General features: G+C 34.9%; 1 protein-coding gene across 1 annotated transcript in view; it reads right to left on the bottom strand.

Annotated features, from left to right (window-relative positions):
• Positions 1–24,086, bottom strand: part of MYO16 (myosin XVI) — a 518,514-nt gene that overhangs the window by 300,431 nt on the left and 193,997 nt on the right. Inside the window, exons 12-15 of the mRNA XM_053916793.1 lie at positions 22,567–22,632; positions 11,363–11,490; positions 5,962–6,067; positions 168–285 (exon numbers count right to left, since the gene is read on the bottom strand). Of these exons, the coding sequence (XP_053772768.1) occupies positions 168–285; positions 5,962–6,067; positions 11,363–11,490; positions 22,567–22,632 (418 nt within the window). The remainder of the gene's footprint in view (positions 1–167; positions 286–5,961; positions 6,068–11,362; positions 11,491–22,566; positions 22,633–24,086) is intronic.

Genomic DNA, 24,086 nt, shown 5'->3' on the forward strand with positions numbered 1-24,086 from the left:
TTTTAGCACACATAACCTGATATCTCAGCTATGCCTGTGAGCATGCACACATGTGTGCACACAGACACGCACATAGGTACACACAAGGCTCATTACCGCCATGCTTGGTGTTTCTCTGCCCTCTGCTGGCAGCAAGTGAGATCTCCCTGTGTGAATTTTGAACTTACCTCCAGCTAAGTGTTTTTTCCTCTCACAGAAGTGCAGTTCGAAATACTTTATAAAGCAACTGGACAGATCATTAAGAGTTGTCTTTGCATGTCCAAAGGCTTCTAAAATGCACATGACCTATAGTAAAAGAGAACCATTTATTGAATTACTCAGTTTTGGTTTTTTTATGTGAAATTAGAGAACAATAGCAAAGATACGGGAAATAGTCCATTATCTAAGAGGTTCCCTATCCTTCATGTATTACCATGTGGGATTTCGAGGTCACTCTCCCCAACCACAAGCTGCAGTGGTGCCCCTCATCTGTGGTTTTGCTGTCCATGGTTTCAGTTACCGGCAGTCAACTGTGGTTCCAAATATTAATGAAAAATTCCAGAAGTAAGCAACCATAAGTTTTAAATTGCACACTCTTCTGAGTAACACGATACAATTTTGTGTTGCCTCGCTCCATTCCACCGAGAAAGTGAATCATCCCTTTGTCCAGCCTATCCCTTTGTCTGGCGTGTCCAGCTACATACCTGTCAGTCACTTAGCAGCCATCTTGATTATCAAATCCACTGTGGAGGAATCGAGGTGCTGGTTCAAGGAACCCTTAGTTACTTAATGATTCCACATTCACATAACTTTTATTATGACATACTGGCTAAGCATTCAACAAATAATGAAGATTAATTTTATTTTCATTAATAATAATAGAAATTTATATATATAATGTTGTATATGTAAATATGTGAATATAAAGTTATATATGTATATATGCAAAGTTATTCATATATACATGTGTATACATGCATGTGTGAGACATGTGTATGTGTGGACATATATTTCTTTTAATTCTCACAGCTACTCTATTTTACAGAAAAGAAAATTGAGAACTTAAGTAAGTTTCCCAAAGTTCTGATTTTGCAAATAGTGGAGCTGGGATCTCAATCCAAATAATCTCTCTGTGGAAATAATGTGTGTAAGCACTGCATCATAGGACCACTACTGCTGGAACAACAATAAATAGTACATATAAAGCATAAACTAAAACCATTAAACAAAATATAAATACTCACATGGCATTTTTTCACTACGCAATTCGGGTTCATCATTCAAGATTAACTTGAAATAACCAGTGGTTTTTAATCTTTAATTAGCAGCTTGGCCAGTAGGTGGCACCAAACAAGTATGTTAAGAGAAATACCAAGAAAATGCCCTTAAAAGATAGTCCACCATTCAACTTGACTTTGAAACAAAATGAGAATGTTCTACACTAATAAAATTTTAAATTAAAAAATGTTGGCAAAAGTAAGTAAGTATAAATTTCCTCAGTACTTACTGATTCAGATTCTATTGGCATGATTTTTTTTCTATTTACATTGTATGGCATTTTTTTGCTATAAAATGTTAATAATTATTCCATTAAAAGTTATGCACTATGATCATGGTAGTAGTTAATCTGTTGAATTTTCTAAAAGCAAAACCTGTGGCCCCTTCACTACAAAATAATGGCTTGAAAAATTTGACCATATCACTCTGCCTTGTGAAAGCAGTTGCTCAATAAATGTTTAAACAATTTGAATGAAACTGAATGCTTCTTAAGGTTGAAACTCAATTGTTCCAGAATTACCAAAAAGTCTCAGGCAGTCTCCCACCCAAAACAAACATGATTTATATGTTCCAATACACCTACTGCCATGGAAAATTCCTTGCTTCCACAGATTGAAATTCAACTACAGGGATTATAAGCAACAGCCTTCTAACCTGAGCTTGTCTGTTTTGAAATTATACAGGGAAAGGAAAGCATGAACAACGGTGGTAGGACTCAAACCCACCTGCCCCCACTGTGTAAGGCACACGCAGAAGCCCACTGCACAGAGGCAGAATGTAAACCTATGCAGACTTTCAAGATGGGACAATTGACATGTAAGACTAAAATTCAAAAATATTACAGCTGTGCGTCCCTAAAGTATACGTGTATTACCTACATAAAATTACTAAAATCACCTCTGGAGCTCAGGGTTCTCCCTCACCTTCCAGATACCAACTAAATCTTTCTCCTCCTCTCTGCACTCCCTTCATGGAGAGTACTGTTTACTATGACTGCATGAAACTTATAAATGTCCAACTTCCTCCCACACACCTTCATTTCCTCTCTGTCCCACACATTCCATATTATGAGTTTTATTTATAGATCATTAATTATGCCTTCGGTGGAAACCACAAGGAAAATATTCTCTACTCCTCAGCCTCCACACAATTCTCAGCTGAAGACCTTTTTAGTGTGTCCTTCCTTGTATGTCCCTACCATTCCTTCACTATTTATTCTTTGTTAACTTCTAATAAGAATCACCTTCAGACATCCAGCCGAGATGGAGGTCTTCCTCGCACAACCAAAAGAAGGAGAACAACCAACTAAAAACAAAAAACAATCAGAACTGCCAGAAAATCAAACTGCATGGAAGTCTGACAACCAAGGAGTTAAAGAACATTCATCCAGACTGGTAAAAGAGATGGAGATGGGCAGCCAGGGTGGATACGCAACACGGCAGCGGACCTTGTGAGTGAGACTGGGACTGATTGACCAGGAGATCCCACATTCGTGCACACAAACCAACCCACCTGGGAATCAGCACCTGAAAGGGCAGAACCCACTTGTGGGAAAGGAGGGAAGTGACAGAAAGTGGGGTGAGAGCTGAGCATGTGGCATTGTTCTCTCTCTGACAACTGCCCCACAGACAGCACCCCAACACAGTGAAGAGGGTTGCCCCACCCTGTTGAATACCTAAGGCTCTGCACCTCACAATGTAACACATGTGCTGAGACAAAGAAATATGGCCCAAATGAAAGAAAAGATAAAAACTCCAGAAAAAGAACTAAGCAATGAGGAGATAGCCGGCCTATCAGAGAAGAGTTCAAAACACTGATAATTGGGGTGCTCTCAGAATTTATTGAGTTCAGTCACAAAGTGAAGGAAGAAATGAAGTCTAACATGAAGAATACAAAGTGAAATAAAGGAAAATATACAAGGAACCAACAGTGAAGGGAAGGAAACTGGGACTCAAATCAACAGTGTGGAGCAGGTGGAAGAAATAAACATTCAACCAGAACAGAATGAAGAAACAAGAATTCAAAAAAATGAGGAGAGGCATAGGAACCTCTGGGACAACTTTAAACATTCCAACATCTGAATCATAGGGGTGCCAGAAGGAGAAGAGGAAGACCAAGAAATTGAAAATTTATTTGAAAATGTAATGAAGGAAAACTTCCCCAATCTGGCAAAGGAAACAGACTTCCAGGATGTGCAGGAAACTCAGAGAGTCCCAAAGAAATTGGATCCAAGAAGAAACACACCAAGACATATCAAAATTAAGTTACCCAAGATGAAAGAGAAGGAGAGAATCTTAAAACCAGCAATAGAAAAGAAGACAGTTACCTACAAAGGAGTTCCCATAAGACTCAGCTAATTTTTCAAAAGAAATCTTATAGGCAAGAATGGGCTGGAAAGAAGTATTCTAAGTCATGAAAGGCAAGGGCCTACATCCAAGATTACTGTATCCAGCAAAGCTATCATTTAGAATGGAAGGACAGATAAAGTGCTTCTCGGATAAGGTCAAGTTAAAGAAGTTCATCATCACCAAGCCCTTATTATATGAAATGTTAAAGGGATTTATCTAAGAAAAAGAAGATAAAAAAGTTGAACAGTAAAATGACAGCAAACTCACACTTATTAACAACCACACCTAAAACCAAAACAAAAGAAAACTAAGCAAACAACTAGAACAGGAACAGAACCACAGAAATGGAGATCACATGGAGGGTTATCAACAGGGGAGTGGGAGGGGGAGAGAGGGAGAAAGGTACAGAGAATCAATAGCATAAATGATAGTTAGAAAATAGACAGGGGGAGGTTAAGAATAGTATAGGAAATATAGAAGCCAAAGAACTTATATGTAGGACCCATGGACATGAACTAAGGTGGGAGAATGTGGGTGGGAGGGGGGTGGGGGGCAAAGGGGAATAAAGGGGGGGAAATGGAACAACTGTAAAAGCATGATAAATAAAATATATTTTAAAAATAAAAAATGAATTAGAAATAGTTTTACTTAAAACTTGCATTGATAATATAATATTCATTCCAAGATTCTAATTAATTTTGAAAGAGTTATAATCTCTTATCCAAAGAAATGCTACTTAGAATGTATTCAGTTAAGCCAAAATGCAAAGCCAATTTACATTAAGTAATCTAGAATGCACTTTAAAAATTACATAGCCTGCTCTTTCTCAAAGTATTATTTTAATAAATGATTGTTTTAGTCTATAATTTACAGTGGAGTCTATTGTTGCTTGTCAGTATAATTAAGCCAATATATTCTGTTATTTTATTAGTTAACCTGCATCTATTTTATAACTGTTGTTTTATAAATTCTCTAATCCTTTACTGTCAAGAGTCACCATATTACAATATCTGAACAAAGATCTTTTATACTATTCTTTCCAAGTCAACCTAAAACGTTCAATTATTTTGAGCTGTGCTGTGGAATTATGCAGATGCTCAATTTATAGGTTAAGCTTAATAAATGGCTATGAAGTAAAGTCATTAATGAATACATATGATACCATGGACACACTGCAGTATGATTTATTATATAGTCTTTGTAAAGAAAAAGACCTCCGGAATCAGGCACATGCTTGGACATCCATAAAAGCAAATTTAGTTGTTTAAGCACTTCTTATTGAAAAGAAGAAAATGTAAGGAAATAACATTAATCTAACAGTTAAATATAAGTTTCTCTCATTTCTAAGTGAGGGATCCAATACTAACTTTCCAGAATATTCCCATGTAAACAATACCACGGCAGAAATAACTCTGACCTGCAGACACAAGGTAAAAAGGGCAAGTGAAAAAAACCAAACACAAGCAGCACGATACCCATTGTGCAGAACGTTTCTAGATTTGTAACGTGTGTGAACCTTTAGATGGCATTGTTTTAAGGAATGATCTCAGATAATAGCAAATGTTTTTATTAAATGTAATCAGACACTTATACAATTGCTGAATGACATGCAGGTGTGATTCTTCAAAGGTGTAGGCAGCGAGGCCTGTGCAGGAGGAGCGAGCTGTGTGAATCTAAGACTGCGTCATTACACTTGCAATACCTCACTTAGAAATATGCATCGAGAACGAGTGTACTGCTGCAACCTGGCCTGTGATGTGTAATGTGTTTTTCTTGATCAAGGAAGTGATACAGCATGTAGGGACATCATTTTCTTACATGTTATATAGAGCATGTTGATTTATTTTTAACAAAACTTACTCTTCTTACATGTGTGAGACACTGGACATAATTTTTGATGTATAAGGTTAACGTTTTTTTGGCTTGGGGTTGAAGATTTACTTCCTGCTCATCAATGTCTTTAAGGTTTCCTGTTGCCAATTCTTTTACATACATTGAAACTTTATTATCAACTTTCAATAATCCCCCTCCCCAATATTGCCCACGGGGTCAGCCCCACCGAAGGCATCTATATACCCAAGTGACACTTTCTATGTGAACAACAACTTCTAACTAAGTTACCTGTTTTAATCCAACTGTTCTGACACAGATGAAAAAAGAGTATGTTCAAAATATTTTAAAATATACAAGGAAAGGTCATTTGAAAAATATTAATTTATACTAAACTTCAATCTTTATTATTTTCACAAATTTTGACAAACTTATGGTCAAACATATGGTATATTATTATGTCACTCTATTTTTAAATGATATTTTTCTTGGTTCAACACATTTTCCAAGCCAATAAGAAACTTACATGTTTAAATTTGGAATCAAATATAGGCCTGCTGGTTCCAGATCTACAGGTTAGGTGCCTCATTATTTGTTTGCTTGCTTCAGTCTTTCCAGATCCTCTTTCTCCACTAAAAGACAACAAAAGAAAAACACAAGTTTACTATTTTGGAACATGTAGTAAAAAAGATTAATAACCACAGATAATTCTCAGGTACAATGATGGTAGAGAACAACATAAGTTTTAATGAGTTCATGGTATCGTTTTACTCTTCAATTTGAATCATTCATTCAAAATATTTAGCAAATGGTGCCCTATCTGAACACTCTGTCAGGTGTTCAGATCCTGGAACTACAAATGAATATGATGCAACCTCTGCCATCTGCTATCTTACAGTGCAGCACCATGTAGTGTAGGTGAATCACTGACAAAGGTGTTAGGTGGAAAAGAAAGTCAGTATCCACTTGTCTTCAGCTTTAGAGATGGAAGTAATTGAGGTGCAGCCAAGGTGACAGCCCTCTGCACTGCAGGAGCATGCACTCTAGAGCCACCTGCCTTGGCCTTGTTAAATCTTTCAGCACCTTCCCCCCAGCACCATTACATCTTGCCTGGAAAAGTCACGACATCTTTCTGAGCCTTCCTTCTCTTTTCTTCTGAATGAACAGAGAGTGTGCAGCTACTAAAACCAAGTTGGTGAAATGGTCAGATGTGAGTAGGTGAATGAAGTGCTCAGACTCAGCAGACCCTAAAATGGCCCATTTCCTCTTGAAGTTGCTTCAGTTCTGACAGCACGTTTCTCATTTTCCTTTAACCTAGGGGCAAGCACTAGCCATGCTTTTTATTTTTAATGACACTACTTTTGATATTTCCAAGGTGTGTGTGTATATATATGTATATGCACATATACATATATATATATAACAACTATATTATACTCCTGAAATTAGACAATACAGAGTTAACATAAAATTCCAATACAACAGTTACTATACCAAAGTGGTCTGATATAAAATAAAGTTTTTACTGTATCCAGATAGAATACTTATAAAAAAGTCTTTTCTATAGACCCCTCTCCCCTTTATCCCCTCCCCCCTCCCCTCTGTCTATTGTTACAATGTTCTTAATTTCAATGTCTCTGGTTATATTTTGTTTGCTTTTTTCTTTTGTTGATTATGTTCCAGTTAAAGGTGAGATCATATGGTCTATAGGAGCTACTATAAAGGACACAAGGACAAAATCAAGGGGGAGGGTAGAGGTGGGGGAGGGAGGTGGGACTGGCTGGGGTGGGGTGGAGGGATGGGGAGAAAATGCAGACAATTGTAACTGAATAAAAATAAATTAATTAATTTTAAAAAACTAAAAAGGTCTTTTTTCTATTTGTCAAAAATTAAATATATATAGTTATTTAATATTGTTTTCTCAGTTTCTTCTCTTGAACTTTGTTGTAATAAATTTGATTAAAGAAAGGGCATTTACCAGAAAAGAAGCTGAACTTTATTTTATTCAGGTCTCAAGTTGTTAACAAATGCTTTTACTCCCCTCTTTCATGCTGACTGTAAACATTTTAACTACTTTTGGAACAACTACCCAGCATCCTCAGCAGAGCAGATGACAGTGACCCGCACAAGACAAGCAGCTCCTTTTCTTATTCTTTTAACCTTCTAGTTTCAGAGAAGAAACAATATAGATCTCTCATGATGGAAATTTAATTTCTGCAATTTTATCTATTGCTGCAAAAATTCTATTACCCAGAAAGATAATTAGATGTTTTATGAATCTTCTTTTGACAGAGATTTTGCTTGTATCCACTCAGGTATGTATCTTGAAAATACCATTTTCCTTTTTAAAATATTGCATATTCTTTCAAACGAAAGTCAGTGAGGGCCTAATATGTGCCAGAGGCTTCAGGAATAAAGAGGTGAAAAATACTGCTCCCTTTGCTATCTAGTGGGGATACTCTCAAGTAAACACTAAGTGGATAAAGGATGCATAATTAGAATACAGTGGGACACAGCAAGCCATGCACCCACAGGTGAAGGAGCAGGTATATCCCCCGGAGTGGGCCAGGGAAGACTTCTCAATGAGGCGGAAGTTGAGCTGATTCTTGGAGAAGGTAGCATTTATTTCGCATTAAATATTCCATAAATTTTTCTTAAGCTTCTATTAAGCAATCTGAAATAGGTGGCAAGCACAGAGTAGTGAGCGAGGCAGAAACAGTCTCTGTTAATACGAAGACACAGGGGCACGTGAGGGTATGGGGCTGACCTGGTGCTCATGTGAGTCCCCCTCTCTGTTCCCACCATTGCACTCGCTGGGTTTGATTGCCAGATTAGGAGTAGTGAAAATGATAGCTAAAATCAAAAACATTCTAACGACCTCATAAAATGTCAAAATGGCTACACTTCATTTCAACTGAATAAAATACAGGAAATAAGAGAAGAGAAAAATGGGTTATGTTAGACTTAGCTCCACAGGTGATCACATTAATACTAACATTTCTAGTTCAACTTCTTCAAGAAACATTTTTGATCTCAAAACCCAAGTTTATGATTATATTACAAATTTACCAGAAATTTTAGGTTGTGTCAATCATGGGCCCATAAAAATTCTTAAGTTTATTTGACCAGCCCTGTCCACTAAATCTGTATGTGACAGAGGCCAATCCTGTACTGCTTATTTCACAAGTTATGTGTGTTATTAATATTAATAATGCTAATTAATAATAATTAGCAAATAATACTAATTAATAATAATGCTAATTAATAATAATTAGCAGATAACATTAATTTAGGTTTGCTCAGCATACAGTTAGGATAATGGATATTTTTCACACATGTTCAAACAATTAATTAAAACCATTTAACAAGGCCTTTAGGAAGTCAAAGGTACGGTAGATCGTGGTCGACTGCAGACTGCCAGTTACAGCCCAGGAGAAAGACTTAAAAATTATTAAAAACCCATCCTCAAGACAAAGCCTACTGTACCACCAGGGCCTATAATTAACAACAAAATAAAAAACGAAAATTAAAATTTGGAAATAAATTTTTTTTTCAGACCTAGCATTAAGTTGCAGGACATCTATTCCAGGAATATTTAAGTTTTGATCCCCAAATCTTTAAAAAAGTGCCCTGGCTGGTGTGGCTCAGTGGATTGAGTGCCAGCCTGCAAAGCAAGGGGTTGTTGGTTTGACTCCCAGTCAGGGCACATGCCTAGGTTGTGGGCCAGGTCCCCAGTAGGGGGTGCATGAGAGATAAGCACATACTGATGTTTCTCTCCCTTTCTTTCTCCCTCCTTTCCCCTCTAAAAATAAATAAATAAAATCTTTTTAGAAGTTCTTTAAAAACTGTCTGTATATACTAGTGATGGGACACAATAGACATTGAATAAATGAACTTCAAGCTGTGTACTTAGTTGAGTTCTAAATTTATTAATTTTAATGTATTAGTATAAATGTAGGAAGTCTTTAGACTTGTCAAGACAATCAAGGAGGTAGAGAAGCTACATAAAAACACTAATCTTGAAAGAAGACAGAGAATGACTGTAATAAGTCCTGTGATCACAGATTTCTTCTTCAGTTCTGGTTACCAGCACTAGGTGATACCCTCTTCAAACTTAATAAAGAAATCACTTTTTCAGAATAAGTGGTTGATACCTGATTTCTTAGCCTTTAAAAATATCTCGAAGGGATACTAGTTTTGCAGAATATTAACAATTCCTACCTGGAAAAAAGTTCCATCAGCAACACATGTAGAAATCTTTATGGAAAACTTGCTAGACATTATGACCTCTATAATCAGCAGACTTCCAAAAGATATGAAACCATTGGTTTCTCAAAGTTCACTAGACAGCAATACCTTTCACAAAATTAAGTGGATTCAACAATAACTTAGGTAAATCCATGGATTTGTGGCCATAATTTTAGGGGAGAGTGGAGGGGGCTGTTGAAAGCCTTGTCAGGACGGCAGCAGGGGACTCTTCCTGCAATGATGTCTGGCTGTGAGAACGGTTAAGCTTTGCTGATGCTCAGAAGTGAGACTCTTAGGCTCACCACCCAGATATTGTAACTAGACAAATTAATCACCATTTATCAATTCACACTATTGGGTTCACACCTCCAATTCCCTACTCACAAATTATAAGACCCTGGACTAATTAGTTAACCCTTTTAATACTCAGTCACCTAGTCACAATAATAATACCTATCTCATAAGGCTGCTAAAGCAATGAATAAGACAATACATGGAAAGCATTTAGTAAAGGTCTAGCACTTCGTAAGTTCTCAATAAATGTTACTTGTTATTATTGTCAACACTACCATGCACTCCTCGTGATCTCACAAGTTTAAAAAGTGTTCTCTTTTTGTCACAGTAAGTCCAGAAAATACAATAGATAAAGCAAATAAAAATAGAGTTGTTAGACTCAGAATGGGCAGGGCCACTCTCCAGTACCTCTCTTATCCTGGAGACACTTCAGAAAAAGTGTGAAAATGACTACTTACTTGCACACTATCTTGGAAATGAGAATGCTCAAGTTTGCAACCCATCAACCTGATCCTCCATTACCTTATTTGATCAAATCAGTAATGTAAAAGTATGTAAATAATGCTTATTTAAATATTTAAATGTCTCTGGGTTCTCTCCAGACTCCGTTCTTTATACTCCTTCATTTCACGTTGACTAAAGTTGTACAATGGTTTATTCACACAGTTTTCAACCAACACTGAGGGTCAGAACTCAGGCAAAGTTATGATTATTTACAGAAGTCCCCTCTTTTAGAGGTTTCTCCTAGTGTAAAACATAATTCTCAATGCAGATCTCATTTTAATTCCTAAATATGTCTTTAATCTTCTATCAATGCACAATCACATTTCACCCCTAATTCTATGGTGTTTGTTTTTGGTGTGAAGAGTTTTTGCTCAAATATAAACCATCCTCCTAAGCACCTTCATACTTATGAGCTAATGTTACCATTATATTTCTATAAAAATACTTTGTGGTATATAATTTTGGTGAAATATGAGCAAACGTCAATATCTAGAAGCAGGTGGGAAAGCCCACATTTACAAGCTAATAATTTTTAATTTGTTTTTTGGGTAGCACCACATTTTGGAGAACTGTGATATAGGCTCGCTAATATAGGGATCCTTTCTTCCACCTTTTATTCTAAGGCTTGAAAGCAAAAACACTGGTTCTGAGTTGTAAATCTTCAGAATGAACTGAGTTTCAGGTTAAGTTTGCTGATATTGATTCAGCCACACTTGAAGCTATTTTCAACAAAGATGTTTCTTCTTTGTAAGGAGTTTAATGTACTTATTGCAAAGATATACCGGACCGCAAACTGCTGAGAGAGTAAACAGATGTAAACCGTAATAAATGAGGACAATTTTATAGCCAAACCCTCAGGCTGCACGGCAGAGTGGGTTTACCTGAGAAGGAAGCACTGGGGTCGCTGCTCCTGAAACAGCTGGTGAAAGGCCTTCTCCGCACAGGAAAAAATGTGAGGTGGCAGAGAGGAACACGGCTGCCCAGTGCTGCTCAGGTAAAGCTGGGACACCTGGAACAGTGCAGCACAAAGACAAACATCTCCATAAAAAGGCTTCAGGATATTTTACTGCATGACTCAGCTGACTTATTTCCAAAACACAAAAGTGAATTTATCTTGAATTTTGAACCTCACTTACTTGTTTGTAACTACAAAACATTTGTAAAATTATGCTCTTCTCAGCACATTTTAAGCAATCATAATGATAAAATGGAGGCTTATATTTGATCTTTTATTACTAAGTTAACAGACTTTAGATTATTCTGCTGTCTTTCAGGAAAGCAACTCACAAACATCCAGTTTAATAGATAACCATGAAGTGAATGGAAACTGATAATTTACATCAAATACAATTTCTCAAATTTAATTTCAGTCACATAAGATAGAAAGAGTTTTTAATTTGAGTAGAAGGCAGTTGCCACTAAAATGCATATGAATTTGTAAATTCCTCAGAAAAACAAAAATTTAATTAACTGAACTTCAGTGACAGTGATTTATGATGATTGCCATAGTGATTCAGTGCCAGTATTTTTAGTCCTTCTGATTTTCTGATGAAGTCGTTTGCATTTGAATAAATGAAATGATAGGAGGACTTCTAAGTCATAAAGACATGTCAGGCAAATAATTTTTATTTTACAAAATAACTGGCCTGTTTCTTCAAAGATGTCAAGACTGAGAAGTTCAAGAGAAGATTGAACTGCTCCAGACTGGGGACTGAAGAACCTGGTGGTTCGGGGCACCCTGCAGGATAGCCTGGATCTTTGGTCATTTGGGCATTATTGGGACTATGGGAAGGACTTGAACAAGGCCTCTGGATCAGATGACAGCAGCGCATCAGTGGCAACTATTTTTTGATGGTTGTATGGAAGTGAGATAGGAGAATGCCCTTGTTTGTAGGAAATGCACGGTACATGTCTTCAACGTTGGTGGGGCAACATGCCAGCAAATTATTTGAAAATGGTTGAAGGAAAAAGTTGTTTGTACTATTTGCCTGCAAATTTTCCCTGAGTTTGAAGTTACTTAAAGTTATAGGGGAAAGGAATATTCAAAAGTAGAATAAATGATCTATAGTTATAAGACATAATTAGATAAATCTCACAAACATAATATTGAGTGGAATCTATCACATACATAAATCATATACATAAGAGAACATACTCTGTGATCCTTTACATAAAGTACAAAAACAGGTAAAACTAATCTACACTGCTAGACGTTTGATCAGTGGCACCTTGGGCAAAGTGTCAGTAGTGATTGGAAAGGAGCAAGAATAGGACTTCTGGAAGATTCTGGTAATGCTCTGTACCTGAGAGCTCATGAACAGTTATTAGTTGGTATACTTACAAAGGAGCCCTTTCCCATTTGCATTGCATCTTGATAAAAATTTCAAAAAGTCAAAGTCATTAAACACTGTGGTTCTGGTGCAGATATGAGAAAAAGGGATCAATAGAATACACTACACGACTAACTCAGGACATTCACAAGTGGGGGTTTGGTGTCCGACAAGATTCTGTATCACTTATCCATATAGAAAAGGGTGGTGTTGAGAAAATTGACTATGTGTTTGTAAAGGGAACAAACATTGAATTCTATCTCATGCCATGTGTAAAAATAAATTCCAGAAGAATCTAAGTCCCAAATATGAACAGCAAAGCTTAAATAATTTAGACAAGTATATAGAATAGAATTGCCATGATTTGAGTAAGAAAACGAGGGTCACAAACAAATTATAATGGTATAGATGGGTCAAGCTCACATCACGTTTAACAACTCCTGTGCAACCACACACACTATAATAATAAAATAAAAAGTCAGAGCAAAGACAGAGAGGAGAATAAGCTGTGTATATAATCTATAATTTGCAAGTATTTTCTAAGTGACTCAGAAATAAATGAGAAAAACTGGAAATAAAAGAAAAAATGGGCAAAGAATATAAATGGAAAAGAATGGCCAATAAATATGAGAAAAGGTGCAGAAACTCTCTGGTAACAAGGGAAGTGCCATTTCAAACAATAAAGGAATATATTACATATAAAATATTGGTAATGTTATCAAAGATAGTTTAATAATACTAATAATGGTTTACACTTGCTATGTTCTTGCTGCTGTTCTCAGTACTTTGTACTCACTAGCTCATACAATCCTCCCAGAAACCTATGATGTATGTATGAAAATCATCTTCCTTTTTATAGGTAAGGAAATTGATGCAAAAAAGTTACGGACTGGCCTTAGGTCACATGACTAATTAGCAGTGGAGCTTGATTTCCTGTCAACTATATAATTTCCTGTTCTTTAAAAAAACTGAATAAATTTTTATCTTTGTAATCTCAACTTGTCAGCTTTCTCAACTTAGCACTACAGTATACTGCAGGATTTCTGAACACAAAGTATTCACTCTGTCATATCAGTGGTAGCAGTGGAATCTGATAATGTTTGTATTCATCATTTCCAGTTATTCCAAGGAATTCATTAGAGTCTGCAGCTCTTCTTTACTCATTTCAACAGAATACAGTTTGACTTCACCATTTTCTTTTACATGTAGACGAAGGTTTAAAAGCTGGGTTTGTAATGTAGCAATGTTGTCACTAGAAAGTGTAAGCTTTAACTGGGAATCAAAATCCTTAGCTGTGCAGAGGAAGTATCAACTCGTTCTTCCAACAGAACCTGATTAATTTCATCTTTCCTAGTTTTCCAGCATTTCATGATCGCTTCTTGATGAAATGAATTCAACTGATTCAACTGCTAGATATCTATTCATCAGATAAATTTTTATCAAATACATACAGCTTTGAAAAAATTTAGTAATATCTTTCATTGTCTGGCTTATTTCACTTAGTATAATGTTCTCCAGTTCCATCCGTGCTGTCTCAAAGGGTAGGAGCTCCTTCTTTCTTTCTACTGAGTAGAATTCCATTGTGTCAATGTACCATAGTTGATCCATTCATTTACTGATGGGCACTTGCTTCCAGCACTTGGAAATTGTGCTGCTATGAACATTGGGGTGCATAGGTTCTTTTGGATTGATGTTTCAGGGTTCTTAGGATATAATCCTAGCAGTGGAATTGCCGGGTCAAAAGGCAGTTCCATTTTTAGTTTTCTGAGACAATTCCATACTGTTTTCCATAGTGGGTGCACAAGTCTGCAATCCCACCAACAGTGCACTAGGGTTCCCTTTTCTCCACAACCTCTCCAACATTTGTTGTTTGTTGCTTTGTTTATGATGGCCATTTTGACCAGTGTGAAGTGGTATCTCACTGTGGTTTTAATTTACATCTCTCTGATGGCTAGCGATACTGAGCATCTTTTCATATGTCTCTGGACCCTCTGTATGTCTTCCTTGGAGAAGTGTCTGTTCGGGTCCTTTGCCCATTATTTAATTGTGTTGCTTGTCTTCTTAGAGTGGAGTCGTGTGAGAGTTCTTTATATACTTTGGAAAAACAAATACCATATGATCTCATCATTAACAAGAACCTAATCAACAAAACAAACAAGCAAGCAAAGTGTAGCCAAAGACATTGAAATTGAGAACAGGCTGACAGTGATCAGAGAGGAGAGGGGAGGGGATAATGGGGGAAAAGAGTGAAGGGTTTATAGGAACAAATATAAAGGACATATGGACAATAACAATGGGGGTGGTAATGGGGGAGGGAGGATGGGAGGGCTGGGGTTGTGGAAAGGGGTGGGGGGAAAAAGCAGAAAACTACTTGAACAACAATAAAAATTAATTTTAAAATTGTGGTAATATCTTCCAGAACATGTATACATTCTGTGGAATCCTAAGCACTCATAATCCTGGCTAAGAGAGGATTAATTCAGCCATAAATGCCATCAATCATTGTGTGAAGAAGCTGCGGGCCCAGTTCAGCTAGAAGCTTTTGCAGCTGCCACCAATAGGAATGTTTTAATACCATAAAATACAATAGGGAGTTTAGAATAAATTAACTAGACCCAAAACTTTTAACATTAAAAAAATGTTTGAAAGCACCATGGTTAATATTTTTTAAAGCATATGTTCTCTAAGTGAATTAAAATAGAAAATAATGGTATATGCATTTTATTATACATGTATAATGCATATATATAGTGACCACACAAAAGATTAGATGAGAATATAATAATTACAGGATAGTGGTTATGATTGTTTATAAAAGGAATAAGCTGAGGTGGACCTTAGTCTGTGTTCATAGCACAGTGTCATCTAACCTAAGACACCATATCATTAAGGCATATCTGTGTTTTCTGTACCACCCAGAAAATAAGTGTTACAACTAAGCTAGAAAACAATGGTTTCTTGTCAAATCTTTAAAGTTGCATCCTGATCACCACAGTGCATGTAAAACAATGGATTTTTAATTTAAAATATTTTTTAAAAAATATGAGATCCATATGGTGGTGTGTACATAATTGTCTATTGTATTATACTTGAACTCTTTTGTGTTTTGAATTATTCCAAAATTAAAATGAATATTAAAACTATTTTAATGATAGTTATGTATATGTTATAATTCATAAACCCACTAGGACATTTAGCCCAGATTTTTCTTTTATGACAAATTTCTGTCCTTTTTGAAAACTTGGACTAACACTCTTTCAGTTCTAACCAAGTCCAACAATTAATTTTGACAAACTATTTTCAAACTAACTTGTTTTGTTCAATCCTACAGAGGATTTCATTAAATGCTACAAACAAAGCGAAGCACAAGAGAGCTAGGAGCATATATGAAGGAAACTACTTGTACATAGAGTGCATTCATATCCCTACCCTGTTTCTTCACACATATTTGGAATTACCTATTTTCTTTAGGCTAAGGTTCACTAGAGATTCAACATGTAAGGGATTTTGAGTGTCTAAATAGATTTTTCATGATAACCAAACTAGTAACTTTTCTCAGCTCCTTTCTCCTGTAAATCTCCTTTTCATGCAATTTTAGAGTTTATATTGTATAATAATCCATTGTTACCATCTGGTAATTCTTTGCTTGATGCTAATTCTATGCTTGGTGATATAAATATGAAATAATAACTTTAACATGATACCATTTTCTATTTAATTATTTCTATCAAACCTTGAAGATTTTCACTTACATAAGTTGTAACTTTTTATTAGTTATGATTATCATTATCAATTTTACTGCTCATTCTCATTCAGTGCAGCAAATATCATCCAGGTAACACACTTCCTTTCCCACAGGCTGCCACTTCACCTTACTCTCTCCCCATCTGTATCATTTCGAATCAAGAGGACTCGGTTCAGTGGAAATTTTATGTGCTATCTCTTTTTATTTTAAAGATGACATTATATCATCTTCATTTGTGGTTATCTATAGTCTGTGCTAGACTCTCAGTTTCCAATGAATAAAGACCCTTCTTTATGGATCAATTCCCTCCTATTTTCCACTGTGCAATGATGCCTTTTAATAAACTGCCAGGAGATTGCAGATCTTGCCACATTCTGATTTCTGAAGGCAACCATGCAGTTTCATAGCTTTTGAGTAGGCTATTCGCAGGCCTCCTGTGTCAGGATCCTGGTAACCTGTGCAACCCCCAATGCCAATGGACTGAGTTAGCATGGACTGTTATGTTAGTTTCACACTATAGCATGAATCTGCCACTCTCCTTGCCTGATTGGATGTCCTGTTCATTATTCATATACCTACATATATAGATGTACACTTTGTGTACATAAAAAAACATTTTTTACACTTTGGAAAAAATGTTTTGTTCAAAGGACCACATGTAATTAAACATGTATTCCTCTGGGCTCCGCACCTTGTTGCTGAGAGTAGTCTGCCATGCATTTGCTATGTGGTCATATGATCTGGATTTAAATTCTGTCTCTGCCACTAATAGGAAAACATTGGACAGCTTATTTAATCTCTTGAAGTCTCAGTTCATCTATCTGCAAAGTAGAAATAATTATTCTTATACTGATTGGGTTGCTTTTGAGATTAAGTGTGATAATGCATGCAAACCTTTTTGCAGCAGGTCTGCCATGTAATAACAGACCCTAACCAGGGGTGTCCAACCTTTTGGCATCTCTGGGCCACACTGGAAGAAGAGCTGTCTTGGGTCACACATTAAATACATTGTGACATGTAATCAGAAAAAAAACCTCATCATGTTTTAAGTAAATTCATGTTTTTGTGTTGGGTCACATTCATAGCCCTCCTTTGCCACATGTGGCCCATGGGCCTCAGGTTGGAAACCCCTGCACCTAAACAATGCTGGTATTCCTTACCTGCCCTGCTCCTCCATTTACAAAACCCAGCTCAGCCACTCTAGCTACCTGCCAAACCCAACGTGCCTGGCAATGGGACTGCCAGGAGACCAACAGCAAACAGAATCTAAGATTAAGCAGAGTCCACCCCACATAAGATGCCATGTTACATATTGGGACAGCTTAATCTCACTGACAATTAAAGGATGAAAAAAGACTGGGTACTGCTCTGTTCTGTATTGTGTGTATTCAAAAACATATTCTTGAAAAATTATCCCCAGGCATTTTATGCTGAATGGTGTCAGCATTTTGTACGTTGAGTTTCAAGGTGATACATTCTTGGTTTGTGAACTCCACAGTAAAAGTAATAATGAGAAATATCCAAGAAAATTGCTATGTGAGGGGTCAATGAATATTCATTGCTCAAGCATTTGTTCTCATGGTGGTCACTGGTTCATTGGTTTTCTGATTACTGACTTTGCCAATGCATTTGACCTGGCTCTTTAGTGGCCACTATAGTGGCTGTCATTGTTGTCTGCCCCTCTCTCCCCTCCCCCTCCTCCTCCTTCATTTGCTGTTATCTTTCTGCCTCATTCTTGAACATGGTGTGAATCCTAGAAATCTCACAAAATGAAATACCAATGGGAATTATTCCTAATTGTGCATGGAATATAGGATCTCAACATCACTTCAATTTAACCTCCAAACACTTCATATATTGTACTTATCTGAACCTGGTTTTAGCACATGAAATGTTTTCCTTTTCTTTCATTTTCTTTGTTATCAGTACCCTTACTCTCCCAGACTCAGAAATTCAAAACCTGTGTCTTCAGGTGACCTTCTCTTCCTCTATTCATTCCTCAAATAAAATTACTCCTTGAATATTACTTACTGTCTTTATACAGACTCACTCAATGTCTTCTCTTTTTTCTCATTACAGGAGTACCAGTATTAGGCCCTGACAAAATTCCCCTTGGATTATTTCAGTATCTATGAACTAGCTTCTTGCCGAAATATCTCTTTTCCTTAAACTTAAACAAACAGACTTAAAACTCTAATTGTATCCTACTTCTTTTTATCCAATGGTTCTTTATTTTCTAAAAAAACAAAACCCAAACTCTCTAATCTAACTTTATAATCTAGGTCTAAAAACTAAATTTTAATTATTTTCCTTTTTGACCTCCTTTATTTGTCAAATTGTTCTGTGCTCTCCAAGTGTTCTCCAAATGGCCCTATCTTTTTCATTTCCATCATGTGGCTCTAGACAGTTCTGCAAAATATACTTCCTTTCCCCTTATCAGAATCTTATTCATTCTTTAAAATTTGTCCCAATCACATTTTTTCCATGTAATGCCTTTATTAACCTAAGATTTCCTTCCATTCTAACCTTTTGACATGTCAATTAATGGTGTGCATCCCCAATAAAGATATTTTTCTGTCTTATCTACAAGTAGAGTCTGTGATTTTTTATCATATTTTTGCACTGTGCTTTTAGAATATATATGCAGTGCTTAAGGATAAAGAGACTCAGCATCCTTAAATATCTAACACAACATGATACATTTAATAGACTAAAGAAGTGTTTGTTGGTTTTATAAAGCATTCTTGTGCCTAATATATGATTGCTTTGTTTTGTAAAGGCTATTCAGAAAGATCTGGCTACTTTTCTATTTTCTCCTTCTCCCCCATCTCTTATATGTTTAAAATGAGTGATGATACTTGTCTTCAGCATAAATGAACAGCAAAATAATGAATTTTCCCCTGTGGGTTATACTTCCTTTAAAACTGTCGGCCCACTGGCCCCTCAGTGCCACTTCTCCCCAGTGAGCATCAGCATTGCTGGCATTGCTGACGGCAGCAAGCCACCTAATGAACAGGGCTGCCCGCTGTTGTGTTCATGTTGGTATCAAAACAGAGTTCGCCACAAAGGGTGTCCATGATTAATGACCTTCTAGATAAGAAATATTATGCAATGGCTTAATATAACACAGTTAATGGTATTGGTAATAACAAAATAAAATAAGGCACAGATGGCGGTTGTAGACTTTATTTTTTTCAACATGAAACACAGAAGTCATTTTCCTGGTTTGTATAATCTTTATAGACATGATCATACTCCATGTTTTATTTTCTTCTTTCATTAAACTAATCAACATGGGAGAAAACAAAACTATTTAAATAAAATTTATCATTTAAAACAATAAACACACATGTAATTATAATCAATAGATACACAAAAAGAAATGAAACTTTCTCTTGTGTGTCCATAAGACAATGAGGTCATTCAAGTGTGGTTCAAAACAAGGAGCTGATTTAAAGTTACAAGGTACTAATATTGCCACTAATTAGAGAATGCCCACTAATTCATCCTAAAATTAAATCCTTGTTTCTATCTAATATCTATAATTTTATGGGTTATTCCTTATAGATCAGGGGGTACAAACTATTTGATTCTACATAACATATGTGAATTCCAAAGCACCAGATGCTGCAAAATTTCATTATGGCCTGTTAAAAGTAGGCAATTTTACTGGGAGCTTTATTTTATATCAGTGCATATTCTACCAAAATATATTTATTTTCCTCTTACATTCTATGTCAGAGTCCATTGGAAATGATGTATACAAAGTCTGATACCTATAAATTATAGACTGCATTTGCCATTTTAAGTTTTAATGAAATGTTCTGGCAAAAATCTCAATGCATTACATTCATTTCTGCAGTAATAAAGAAATGTATCTCTTAAGGTTTCTCTTCTTTCATCTATTAGCATGTATTTCTGAAAGAAATGCAAATACACCATATTATTTGAAACCATAAAACTGCCATATTATATACAGCCTAAGCCCCCCCAACAAAATAATGTTTATTATATTACAATATACAATATTATATGGCAGGTAATACCATATTATAACAATTATATTTTCCCTAATACTTATAGTTTGACCTCCAGCATTTAAATAGTATTTATATAGATATATATATTTTATTCAATTGTTCAAAACTCACTTTTGTCTCACTGTAAGATTCATATTCACTCTACAATCAAAGGTGACCCTATAATATAAGCCAGGAACAATATATCAATAGTTAACTTTAAATAGCACCTCTCTCTCTCTCTGAAAGATATATACAGAATTAAAAAATAATGGAATTTCAATGAAGCTTAGATATTTGAAGGCAAATGATCTTCTGATACCAATGCAATAAAATAGAAATAGGCTATCTTATAGCTAAAATAAAGTAGCTGGAACCAGACTAATGATCTCACACTGAACCACTATAAAAGCTAGGTAAAATACAAATTAAGCACCTAATTTGAGACCTCTGAAAATCACCAAAGCAGCTAGAACTTAAGGGATCAATATCTTGGAGAATATCAAAATTCACTAAGTTAAACAAGATGTTCTACATAACTTTTTCTGATAATACATTGTCATTTTGCGAAGTATAATACTTAGAGGTATCATAGAAAGTAAACAAAACTGCCTAAAGAATTAAGTATACATAATATTTCCATAGTTTAACACTGCTGGGAAGACATAATTTCAAGTTCAGGTCTCAGTAACAAAGTAAATCCTAGATGGACATCATCCCAACTTCTGAATGGGGACCTTTAAGGGGGCCACCTTATGCATAAGGGCAAACACAAAGTAAAGGAAATGTACAGAGCTAAAATCATCTGCTTATAATTTATTTATCCAGCAGAAAAAAATCAAAACTTCTTGGAAAAAAGATAATACCATCCCAGCTTCTATAAATATTTATATAAAAGGCTCAGTATTCAATTACATTTTCCAGAAATGTCAGTGAATAACATCCATGTAATGGAAACCAATTGCCATATATACTGGAAACAGACCCAGATATCATTAGATATTATAATTAGATTAGATTAGAATTATTAGAATCATTATTATTGCGAATTAGAGCTACTAGAATAACAAGTTGTATTAAATCAGACACATATTTTAAGTTAAACTATTAACATGTTCAAAAAAATAGGTGGCAAAACAAAGAATTTCATCAGAGAACTAGAATCTCTAAATATAAAATAAAAATTTTAATATTGAAAAAAACAGCTGATATCAACAATTTAGTAGATGGTTTTATCTGTATATTCAAAATAATAGAAGAGAAAATTGGTAAGTTAGTAAGTCAAGTAACCTAGTCAGTCTACTAACCAGACGATACATTAAAGAGAAGCAAATGTAAAAAATAGAAAAAAAAAGTTTATATTTTTATAGAATTCATACAATAAAGAAAAATCAGAACAGGAAACATATCTTTAATTGAATAATAATAAAATCAGGAAATATCAAATATGTAGAATTTAGTAAAGCTGTGTTTAAAGCAAAATAAAAAGCTTTGAATATTTATTTAGTAAAAGCAAAATATCAGTGAATTAACTATATAACTTAAATGTCTATCATATTCAACTCAAAGAAAGTAAAAGGAAGAAAAAGATAAAGATAAAAAGCAAAATCAATTGTATAGAAAATAAAAATACAATAGAAAATGTTTAAAAGTCAAGTGTTTTCTTTGAAAAGATGAAAACAAATAATAAATCCTTGCAAAATGATTTTTAAAAGTTAGAGAAAACTCAAGTTACCCACATACAAAATGGAAAGAAATCATTCAAAATTCTAAAAATATTTAAAATAGTATTATAATTATACCCCCAAATCATTAAAGATTTAATATAATGAAGAGAATCATTGTGCAACTACTCTATTTAGAATTTTCTGAAAAATTTGTCCTCATCAATTGTTATGGTTTTTCTTTTTAATTGGTCATTTGGTACACATAGCTATATCTGGTGATTATTGTTCTGCACTATTAAATGATATATTAAACTTTATACTCACCATAGTGGAATAAATTGGAAGCTCTTTGAATGGGTTAACAAGCAAGAGGATGTCCCCAATAAAAGTCTGTTGAAAGAAAAGGAAATAAATAGTTCTCAAACTATATAAATATCACCTTCAAAATTAAAAATAACTGTGCAATATAAAGAATAAGTAAAAATTATACTTTAACATTTTGTGAATTGTTTTAAGTTTGTAAATAAAGAAACAGAAAAGTCAAATTCAAATAAAATAAAGCCAATAGATTTATTCCACTGAACACATAAAAAGTGAAATGATTAGATGGTTTTGTGAGAACCAGACTAGATTTTAAAAAATGTAAAATTAAAACACATAGCAAAATATACTGGAGGAAGTAAATGGGGTACTGAGTTGCTATGGAACAATAATACACACAATGCATAACTGAAAAGTTGGTAAAACACAGAAAGTAAATAAAGATACATTTTAATTAAAAAAGACAAGTAATGAGATATAAAGGCACATAGAACAGATGAATCAAATAAATATTCAAATAAATAAATAAATGGTAGATTTAAACACAAATGCATCAGTAATTACATCAAATGTAATGCTACCAAATACTCTCATTAAAAGATTTGCTGGGGGGAGCGGTGAAGGGAGATGGGGAGAGGGTATGGGGAGCAGGTGGTGATGGACTGAAACTTCACTTGGGCTGGTGAGCACACAGCACAGGGCACAGACGATGTGTTGTAAATTGTGCACCTGCACCCTGTGTAATTTGGTTAACCAGTGTCACCCAAAAAATTCAATAAAAAGGAAGAAAAAAGAAAGAGAAAGATCATCAACTGGATTAAATACTGTGTGCTACTCCAAAGAGAAACACTTTAAATATAAAGGATAATAAAATTTGAAAGTTAAAGGATGAAGGAAGATGCACACAAAAACAATAACAACAAAAAAGGTGGTTTTGCAATACTCAATTCATAGGCAATACTCGTATATTTTAAGGCAAAAAGCAGTACCAGTGATAAAAAAATGACATCTCACCATGATAAAATAATAAATCAATCAGGAGGGTGCAACAATTTCTAAATTTCTATGAGATTAAAATCTAAAATATGTAAAGCAACAACAGCTTTAAGAAGAAAAATATGAATTTATAATGATAGTGGGGAATTTTAACAGTTCTTTCTTAGTAACTCATTGAATAAGCAAAATTCTAAAATAAATAATAAGCAATTTAACCAATAGATGTATACGAGACACTATTACCAAAAACCACAGAATATATGTATACTCTCTTAAACAGGCTAGTTTCATTACATTTAAAGGATTTGGGTCACACAGAGTGTATTCGCTGACTGTGGTAAAATTAAGATAGAAATTAATAGTGGATACCTAGAAAGTCAGCAAATGTAATGTCTGTAAAAGATGTTGAATCTATGCCTAAAAACCTTTCCACAGAAAAAACTTAGACTTCTCTGGTGAATTCTTCCCAATGTTGATGCACAAAATAAACAAATGTTATACAGATTATTCCAGATAACACCAGGAGA

The sequence above is a fragment of the Desmodus rotundus genome, chromosome 13 (genome assembly GCF_022682495.2).
Source record: "Desmodus rotundus isolate HL8 chromosome 13, HLdesRot8A.1, whole genome shotgun sequence".
Taxonomy (NCBI): Eukaryota; Metazoa; Chordata; class Mammalia; order Chiroptera; family Phyllostomidae; genus Desmodus; species Desmodus rotundus.